This window comes from Durio zibethinus, chromosome 27 (assembly GCF_047325235.1).
Source record: "Durio zibethinus cultivar Kanyao isolate XHJ-2024 chromosome 27, ASM4732523v1, whole genome shotgun sequence".
Lineage (NCBI taxonomy): Eukaryota > Viridiplantae > Streptophyta > Magnoliopsida > Malvales > Malvaceae > Durio > Durio zibethinus.
The window spans coordinates 16,866,710-16,877,999 of NC_143188.1; the positions used below are offsets into that span (position 1 = coordinate 16,866,710).

The window sequence follows — 11,290 nt, forward strand, 5'->3', positions numbered from 1 at the left end:
TATTTATATATATAGCTGCTTGAAAAGACCATCAATGACACATTGAGAGAGAAAGTTAAAAAACAATTTCTTGTAGGGGAAAAACAATAAATTAGTTTCAATTTTCAAACATAAGAAATTAAGAATAACCAAAATACAATGTTATATATAAATATGGTAATTTAAAATTCGGTTATACGAAATAATATGAATAAAAAATATGATAATAATATAATTTAAAATTTCAATAAAATTATAAATAAATTTAATAAAATAAAAAATATATATTTAATATTTTATGTCAGACATAAATAATAATATATAATTTTTAAATAAAATATAATATAAATATATAAATTATTAATATTTTATACAATATGAATACATAAATTTTTAGTTCTAAGAATATACAAAAGATGTAAAATCTGTTCACTTCAACTGCATCATGAGAATTTTGGTCACTTAATGAGATAGCAAACTATTCTTCTATGAGTAGATGCACATGTTGAGGTACCTTGAACAAGTAGGAAAAGATGGTCCTTAATTTCTTGAGTTCCCAACTGCTTGGTCGTTGAGAATCTCGTTTTTTGTAAACTGTTCCAATCTGATTCGATAACAAAGTTAAATTTTCCAACATGAGTTAAAATGATGCTTTGAACAACGCAAAAAGTACTAGAAAAGTTATGCTTTGGGCATTTCGCTTTCTTTTATGCTTTTTCTTCTCTTCACTGTTATGATAAAACCAACTATGGCCTCTGGCTTGTGCTTGAGTGACATGGAAAATTTTGTGGCACTGCTTCCCTTTCAATCATTCTTGATTTAAGCACAAAGGTTTTGCCTTGTGTCAAACTGCTCTTCCTCCCACTCTTTGCTTCAAGTCTTTCAACATGGCCGGGCCATTGATGGGTGGAGCTTTTCTTGCTTCATCCCTTCAAGTGCTGTTTGACAAGATAGCTTCTAGCGAGGTCCTAGACTTCATTAGAGGAAAGAAAATTAGAAACAGGCTGCTGGAGAAGTTGGAGATAGCTCTGCTATCTATCAGTGCAGTGCTGGATGATGCTGAGGAGAAGCAAATTGCAAACAAAAATGTGAACAAATGGATCACTGAGCTAAAAGATGCTGTCTATGATGCATAAGAACTGTTGCACCAGATTAGCACAGAAGCTATTAAAAGAAGGTTCGATGCTGAAATTCAAGCTAGTGCAATTCAGGTATGTCGATTCTTTTCCTCTCTGAATCCATTCAATTATAAGGGGATGGAATCAAAATAAACTAGAAGAGATCATTGAGGGGATTGACTTTTTTTAGTGAAACAAAAATATGTTCTTGGTTTGAGAGAAGGTGGGGGACAAATGTTTTCCCTTGAAAGATCAGCAGCAACTTCTTTGGTAGATGACTGTGCTGTTTTTGGTACAGATCAGATAATGAGAAAGAAGCCATAACGAAGTAGTTGCTGTCAGATGATGTGACTGGAATGGGTGGAGTTGGTATGAGAACACTCTTGCAAAGTTGATATACAATGACAATGGATTAATCAACCAATGCTTTGAATTTAAAGCCATGCTTGAGAATTGGTATAGCAATTCGTGTATTTATATATTGTTTTACATAAAAATTATTTTCACAATTTGTTTATGTACAAAAACATAAAATATATATATTTTTTGTTTCAGTTAAATTCATATATGATTTTCATTAAAATTTTAACTTGATTATTTTATATTTATATTTTATTTTATTATTTTTATATTGTGTCATTATATTATATTTTAAATTATAAATTTAGTCAAAAGCATTGGCTTGTGTTTACGAGGAATTTGATGCTTTCAGGATAACAAAAACTATTTTTGAACAGATTATTTCAGGGGCTTGTGGTCTCAAGGACTTGAATCAGCTCCAACTGATTTGGAAGGAGAAATGTTGGATTTCTGCTTGTTTTAGATGATATCTGGAATGAGAAATATGTTGAATGGGAAGAGCTTAAAAATCCTTTCAACTCTGGGGCAATAATTAAGAAAATTTTTGTAACAACACGTCATCAAAATGTTGCATCTATTAGGAGGCCGGTTCCAAACTCATCATCTTAATGATTAATCAGATGAGGATTGCTGATTGTTGTTTGCAAAATATGCATTTGGCAATTCAAATCCGAGAATGCGTCCGAGATTGGATGTTACTAACAAAAAAAAATAGTAAAAAGATGGAAGAAGTAGGTGATGAATGCTTCACGAGTTTACTCTCACGGTCATTTTTTCAACAATTAAAGTGGAGACGAGTCCATTTTATTATGCATGATGTTATCAATGATTTGGCTAAATTTATATTTGGGGAATTTTTTCACCGATTAGAAGGGACAAACACTACAAAGGATTAGGCTTTTAGTGGTATTTTTTTTTTCACATTTAGCAACGTGTATAAATGCCACTAAAGGATTAACAGAATTTGCCAAAAATATTTCTAGGAGTGTCGTCTATAACTGCGTCAAAGAAAATAACGACGGTTTTAGAAAATTGCCGCTAACTTAGAGGTGTTTATAATAAAAAAATGTCACTAAATTTAACGACGTTTATAATAAAAAGTGTCATTATATTTTGGCATTTAGACGCATTTTTATGTATAAATGTTACTAAATTAAAAAAAAAATTTTTATTTTTTTTTAATATTGATTATTATTATTAAATAAAAATATTAAAAGAAATAAAAATGAACTTAAATTCATAAACTGAATATTATAAATACATAATTTATCTTAATATGGATGGAATACAAAGTTTAATACATGCAATAACACTCAAATTATTTTAATACATTAATCAAAAATTTAAAATGATAGAATTGATGACTGCATATATTTGGAACATTATCATTTATTGAAAGATTTTTCTCACATTGATCACTACCATCTTCTGTTGTTGATGGTTTTCATGCATAACAAATTTTTTCAAGCAAGATTAAATCGTTTCATCAAACACCATGATCTAGAAAAACAAAACAAATGCCAAGATAAGATAAAAAAAAAAAAAACATAATAAACTATTTCAGAATGCTTTCCTAAGGATATCTTGAATGAATAAATAAATTCATGTTAACAAGTAACAATTTTTTTATAATTTAAAAAATATTTTGTTGAAAAAAAAACTAAACCTAAAATTTCATTCGTGTTTATAATTAAATTTAATGTTCAATTTCAAGTTTTTTAAAGAAAAATCTTGTTTCTTTCATTTTTTGTTCTATCTTGAATTTTTCTCACCAATCAAACAAAACCAAACTCAGAACTGTAATAACGAAATAAATTGTTAAAAAAAAAAAAGAAAAAGAATGGTTAAACACTGAAAATTACCAATGTTGAAATGGAGCTTACTAATAGAGCTTACCAATTGAGCAACAAATCAGACTGAAAGTTTAGGGATTTAACCTAAAATGTAAGAAAGCTAACTTGAAATTTGTGAAAATAAAAGGAAAGAAGATAAAAATTGATCACAAAATGACTGAAACTTTGGTGGAAAATGAGAAAAAAAGTGACACAAAATTAGCAAAAATAGAAGAAATAAGTAAGAAAAAAAAACAAAAAAAGGTCTCATGGGATTGAAATTCAAGTAAATTTTAATAGCGGGAAAGTGTGATTATTGAAGGCGTTTTTGAGATTATTCAAAGTATTTTTGGCTAAAAATACCTTAAATAATCTTAAAAAATTTGAATGGGATTATTCAAGGAGTTTTTGATCAAAAACGCCTTAAATAATCTCATTCCATTTTTTTATTATTATTCAAAGTGTTTTTAGTCAAAAACACCTTTAATAATCCCCTCTAATTTTTTTGGAGATTATTCAAGGCATTTTCTGGCCAAAAATGCCTTGAATAATCCCCTTTCATTTTTTTTTTTGAATTATTCAAGGCTTTTTTAGCTAAAAAATACATTGAATAATCCCTTTATTTTTTGAAGAATTATTAAGACGTTTTTCGTAAAAAAAAAACATCTTTAATAATCTTTTACTATTGTTTTTAGATTATTCAAGAAATTTTTTATTAGACTTGAATAATCCCTCATAAAAAATTGAATTGAATTATTCAAAGTGTTTCTGGCTAAAATTACTTTGAATAATCCCCTTTGATTTTTTTTTTTGAATTATTCAAGGTGTTTAATCTCCAAAAAAATTGAAGGGGATTACTAAAGGCGTTTTTGGCCACCTTTAATAATCCCCTTCAATTTTTTTGAAGATTATTCAAGAGTTTCTGACCAAAAATGTCTTGAATTTTGGCTAGAAAACGTTTTGAATAATTCCTTTAAAAAATTGAATAGAGTTATTCAAGTCATTTCTGGTAAAAAATGCCTTGAATAATCCCCTTTCATTTTTTTAGGATTATTCAAGGTAATTTTTTATTTTTTTAGGGATTATTCAAGGCATTTTAAGCCAAAAAATACCTTAAATAATCCCTTAAAAAATTGAAAATGATTATTCAATGCGTTTTCTGACCAAAAATGCATTAAATAATCCCTTACAAAAAATTAAATATGATTATTCAAGGTGTTTCTGACCAAAAATACCTTGAATAATCCCCTCTAATTTTTATTAGAGATTATTCAAGGCATTTTTGATCAAAAATGCCTTGAATAATCTCTTGCTAAAAACACTAGAGTAGTTTAATCGATTAGAGCATAGGGCTATTAACTATAAGGTTTTAGGTTCGATTCTTCTTTTCAATATTTTAAGGGTTTTTTAAGGAGTGCAAAAATACCTTTTAGTGGCATTTATATTATAAATGCCTTGAATAATCCTTTGCTAAAAACATTGGAGCAATTCAGTCAGTTAGAGCATATGGCTATTAACCATAAAATCCTAGGTTCGATCTTTTTTTCTAGCATTTTTAGGAATTTTTAAGGAGTGCAAAACTGTCCATTTACGGCGTTTACATTATAAACATTGCTATATTTATAAAAGTCAAAGTAGATAATGGTGTTTAAGTCAACAAACACCACAAAATATATTTTTAGTGGTATTTTTAAATCCAAACACTGCTATATAAGAATTTAATGGCGTTTTATAAAAAAAAAAAAAAAGGTCTCTAACCTTATAAAAACATGAAACTTTGTGGCATTTATTTAAAAATGCCACTAAAAAATAACCACTAAATCTCTATTTTTTTGTAGTAAAAGGTAAATGCAAAAAGATAAAAAGAACTCGGAATCTGTCAAATATCAGAAAAGAATATGATCTCTTCCATAAATTAAGGATTTGATGAATCAAAGCATTTGAGAACATTTCTTACTTTGAGTTCATCATCATAGTTATAGGCTTCTCATGTTACAGATAGGTTGGTGTAATATTTGAAATGGTCATATTGATAATTCAGAGCTTGAAAGACAAGTGCTTAGCCAATTGGAGCCTTATACATTGTTAGAGCACCTAGTCATTGAATAATATGGAAGAACAAGATTTCCAGAATGGGTAAAGACTATGCATGAGAATGTGCATTCCCTGCTCCCATCCCTTGATGGTTTGAGTATATAAAATAGTCCGATTCAAGTCATTTTCAAAAGGAGATTTGCCATCTAAATTGAAATATCTTTGAATCGATGCTTGTGATGAACTTGTAGCCAGTTGAATGGAATGGGATTTTGCAAAGACTTTCCTTTCTTATGAGCTTCAATATAAGCAACATTGCATATTTAGGTCAATTTAGCATTGTTAGTGGGTTCAAAAAATTTTAAATTAAAAAATGTGTTTGTCATAACGTATAGATCTGTGGACTTATTGCTAGACATGGATTAAAAGGAGTTACCACTAATCTCTTTTGTGTTTAAGTGTGATTGATCACCTGATTGAATTTGTCTCATTTAAAGAAGAGTCTCAAAATTGACTTAAGTATATTTAAATAGTAGATTCTGATTTACGAAACCAAAATTACTTTATAATAATATAATAATAATATAATAATATAACATAAGATAATATAATATAATATAATATAATATAATAATAATATACCATACCATAATAAATTAATAATAATAATAATAATAATTGATTCTGATTTACCGTGGACACATATGGGTGTTTACAGTATTTATGAAATTTAATAGATTTTCAATAAGTAGAGTTTTTTTTAGTTTTCTTTTCAAATGCTTTCTTATCTAATTACTTTATTTTCAAAACTTTTTGTTAGAGTGACTAAATATGGGTCTAGAAATTAATATTCCTCAATCTTTTATCTGCAAAATATTTCATTGTATAAGAAATTTTAAAACGATAACTTGTTTTGAAAAGAGAGAAATTTTATAAAAACATGAATTGATTATGTCAAATGGCATAGAAATAACATATCAGCTTTAAATGAGTGGTAAGAGATACTGATTTTGTGTTTTATAAATTTTTTTTCTTTGAATTAGCTCAAGTGTAATTTCAAACATTCGAGCATTTAATATAATTTAATTACTCTAGATGTGCATGAATATAAGAATAAAGAAATTAAAATTACAGTAAACAGTAATGAGAGCATATTACCTATAATTATTATATTATTATATTACGATTAATTAATAACAATTAAAATTGTTGGGATTCATCAAAATTTTATATGGATTATATATTTATAAGTAATAAATTTTTGTATAAATTTGAAATGGGAATAGATAACTATATGATTATAATAAAAAAATTATAGGTGAAATGCTTCGAGCAGTGACAAGTGTTATTCCACTGTTTTTCCATAAAAAGAGATACAATTAAGGAAAGATGAATTTGCATGAATGGGATTTTGGCAAGAGGCTATGGTTTGAGTGGATTCTTAGCTGTACAGCCAGTATTGTAGGACTATATAATCAGGGTTTCATAGATGTTTTAGGGCACGACCTTTCCTCTTAACATCATTGCTTCTACTAGTAAAGCAATCTCCTCCAGAAACAAGAAATATTAACATGGCTAGGCTCTCTTGGCTTCCCTTCGCCTTCTTTCTCATCTTGGCATTGAGTTTTGCTATTCAAACTGCAAATGTAATTGCATCTCATCTCTTCCCTTTTCTCTCTCTATATATTTGTTTATTTTTTGTATAATTAAGTAATATACACATATTTACTCATATGCATTTATGTATGTATATATGCATTATTATTATTATTATTATTATTATTTGGTCGATGTAAAAGGGGTGTAACAATCATGATCAAGTATTGCATATAAGTAATATATACTTGTGTGTATTATTGAATGTAGTTCATATTTGATAAACAATCAGAAAAATGTTTAACTTCACAAGTAAAATTAAAAGATTAATACATGTCTCATTTTTTTAATTAATTTTTCTTATTTTGGCTAATTCACTTTGTTTATATAGGCTAAATGAAACTTGCCCTAGCAGATGTATAATATATTTGATTTATATATCAGTTTGGATTTTATGTTAAAGTTTTTATTGAATTATTTTTAATAATAAAAAAAAAACTTCACGAGATTCACTAAAAAACTTTCTACATCTTGCCGTGATAGATGCATTCGGTCTAGATATTGCATTCCAAATTCATGTATTTCTTTTACAGGTAAAAACTTACCAATATAAATTAACATTTGAAGGAAATAAATAACGTCTCTTTACTTATTGTTTCTTGTCCACAGGCTGGCAAGGAAGGATCACTTCGCCTTCAAGGTACAATCTTCTAAAGCCACGCATTCTTCAAAATTAACTTCACTTTCTATTTCTCACCATATTTCTTATGTTAAAACGAACGAAGTTTGATAATTAAATTGTGATTTGTACAGACTGTCCGAAGGCCTGCGATTTTCGGTGTTCAAAAACTCATCATAGGAAGCCATGTTTGTTCTTCTGCAACTATTGCTGCCAGAGGTGTTTGTGCGTTCCTTCTGGTACATATGGCAATAGGGAGGAATGTCCATGCTACAACAACATCAAAACTAAGGAAGGCGCTAACAAGTGTCCATGAAATTAAGTCGAAAAAATTAGCTTAGTTGTAGGAAAGTTTTCCAATAAAGTCTTCATTTTAGCGGCTCCCAGTTTTTTTCTTTCAAATCTTACATTGATGTTAGAATAAAGATGCCGGATGAGAAATGGAAATTTGTCTTGCGATATGGAATAATTTAATTCTATTTTTAAGTTTTCCTTTTTTTTTTATATATATATGCATTCGTTTTTATCATTGACGGTATAATTTTTTAATTCGGAGACTGTCACACATTTAAATTTTTAATTATTTTTTTAATATACTTTAAAGAGTATGTGTTAATCTGTTAGCAGAATTTGAAAAATTTAGAAACTCCATCGACAACGAATGAGATAATTTTTCTTTCTATATATGAAAAATACACGAGAACTTCTTGATTAGCAATTAAAAAATGGTATGGTCTCTAAAGCAGCCATGTTTTATAAAATAAAAAATTTATTATTTAATTATAATTACAATCTTTGCATAAAACCTCAATTAATCAGTACCTTTCATCCATCTAATTGAACTCTTAGATTCCATTGTCAGCCCCTTAAAAATTTTCTCAAACCCCATTAACTTTTTGTCTATTATAGCCATTATTAAACTAATCAAAATGCTGATGATAACTGTAACAACATTGATAATCATGAATTAATTGCTAGAACAAGCACAAATAGTATCATTCCAATGCTAATTTTTTATTTTTAAGTTACTTGTATTGGTGGAAGCCATGACAAGATAAAGTTTTCTATTGTATCTTCTTTGAAGGTTTGCTGGCTATATGTCTTCTTTAAATGTGATGAATATAAGGCATGTTAAATGATCTATGTTGAAGGCTTTTGTTTACATTGTCAAAATGATTTCTCCATGTAAAAAATAAGTTCTCCATGTAAAATACTTAAAAAGAGTTATTTGTTAATTATTTGTTATCATCTGAAACTAACGATATTAAAACGAGCATTAAATTAATTAATAAATTTATAATTTAAATATCTTTTTACAGATTTTTAAAATTTAAATATCACATTAAATATTTTTTATAATTAAAAAATCATTAGTGTTATAATTTTTTAAAATTAAAAATATAATGTTTTACCAACATATTACACAATTATTGATAAACAACTTTAATTTTTAGTAGTAAAGAGCAATTGCAGAGCCAATGGATGATGGTAATGCAACTGACATGATCACGGGGATATATGATCATAGGTTTTTTGTAGATAGACATGTGGGAGAGATTCCTACATAAAGATATTCTCTTTCCTACCTAGACAAGGTGTGTTATTTGAGCTAAAAGAGAAGAGAGTAAGTGGTGTGTAAGACAAAAGAGAGAATCATTTGCACAAGAAGGATTCCTTTTTTTATGTTGTTTTCACCTTCTTGTACTAATTATTTGGTTTTCCTCTCAAACTTTTGTTTGGATCATGTCAGGAAAATCATTGATATGTGGGCTGTTTTAACAGATCATGTCAGGAAAATCATTGATCTGTAGGCTGTTTCAACAGGATTAGAAGGGAAAGATATTAGAGGAAGAATCCCTGGAAAAAATTTTTTTTTGAAGGTTAACAAAATCCTAGACATAAAGAAAAGTTGGAATAATTATGAAAGCAAAATGGAAATTATTTTAGTCAAAATGCTAGGAGTGGTTGCACCAGACAATCAAGATGTTACTTTATGCTTTTATGGTCAGCTTATGCCCCCAAAAAGAGCAAAGAGCAAATAGTTTATTGGTATTGTCATCAAACTTTAATCGAAAGGCTTTGAGGGTAGTTGTGAAGGTTGAGAAGCCAGCATCCTAGAAACTGTTAACAAAGGACAAAAGTCCCTCTCTCTCTTTCATACATCAGACCACAGGTGTAGAATATTCACCACATTATTATAAATTAAAAAAAAAATTACTAGATCTGTTGTTTTAGAGATGAAAACTTGTTTATTGCATCCATTTATTTCATATTTAATATATATAAAATATAAAAATTATATGTTATAATTTATATTAACACATTAAATATATTTTTATTTTTATTAAAATTTTAAATCGTATAATTTTTTATATTATATCATCATATTATTATATCTCTTTAAATTATCAAGTTAACATTGCTTATGCAATGCACTCCCAATTGTATATATGGTTAAATTATTCTATTCTTTTGGGGTTATTTATGTCTCTTTAGTCTTAAAACTTTGAAAAAAATTTATGTTTGAGTTGGCAATCCCAGCAAGATATGTGCTTATCTTTATGTTTTATAACTAGGAACTCTTAGGAGTAATAATCTTTTGAAAACTTCTATGTATCATTCACAATACTTAGTTCCAGTTGATGAGATCAAACCATCTAGGTGACTAGGAAAAGGAACATCAAAACAAACAGTTTACTCTTTCTTTTTCTGTGTTTTCCACAAAAAGAATGACTAAATATTATATATTAATTGAGAATAGTCACATACACAACAAAATGGAGGGAGACAAACACTGAGCCACCAGTTGCATTATATAATAATTAAGTGAAGAGCAAGCTGCCCAACAAGGCAAAATTTTTATCAACTATCAGGTCTCAGGATCCTTATCTTCCAGGTTGAGAACCAGGAACAGGTTTTGAAAGAGACTAGAGAGGTTAGAAACGAGGAATTTCATATGCATATCATGATTTGGTGCTTAACACGTTTCCTCATGATTTCTTGTTTTGAGACCCAAACACTGGAGGAAATGAAGAAAACATGGCTTGATCAGGGGAAAAAGAAGAAAAAGCAAAAGCAACATTGAGAAACATGGGTTCATGCTGCTTCTTACTAATCAACTATTAGACAGGAATAACATATGTTTAGCGTAAGCCAAGAGCATGTGCTGGCACTATTAAAAAACATTGAGAAAAAAACTGCACCAGTGGAAGAACTTGGTCACAGAATAGTTTAATCAAATCTGCCTGAGAAGTGAATTAAAGTAACTCTTGGTAATCTCTCATTCCATGATGGTATTTTTTTTTCCCTCCCTGGAAATGGTTACTCCAAGTGGCATTGACTCAAACAGGCAGCTTAAAGATGACCGCAAAATTCACCATCTAAATGGGGTTTCTAATCATTAATGGGTCCAAATTTGGAGTGGAGGGATCCTCATAGATTACCATTTGTTTGCACACTCATGCTTAAGTGGCTTTAAACTCATTTCAAAAGACAGGTGATGATGCTTCAAGAAAAGCCAAATAAGATGTACTGTTGTTCATGAGTTTGCCCTTTAGTTAAATCAATTGGTTGGATCTATAAAGGTAACCATTATTTCCTCATTGAAAAACAAAATTAATTTAATTTTGGAGCAAGTCATTTTCAATTTAAGGTTAATCATTATGTTGATGTTAATATTGATAATGAAGCTC

The 11,290-nt window shown here is 28.5% G+C and overlaps 1 protein-coding gene across 1 annotated transcript; it reads left to right on the plus strand.

The window, feature by feature from the left end:
• Window positions 1-6,803: 6,803 nt before the first annotated feature.
• On the plus strand, window positions 6,804-8,018 carry LOC111280166 (gibberellin-regulated protein 12-like). The gene is made up of 3 exons (XM_022867356.2): window positions 6,804-6,969; window positions 7,589-7,619; window positions 7,733-8,018. Exons 1-3 carry the CDS (start codon window positions 6,895-6,897, stop codon window positions 7,912-7,914), a joined length of 288 nt encoding a protein of 95 aa, XP_022723091.1. The 5' UTR covers window positions 6,804-6,894; the 3' UTR covers window positions 7,915-8,018.
• The last annotated feature ends 3,272 nt before the right edge of the window (window positions 8,019-11,290 follow it).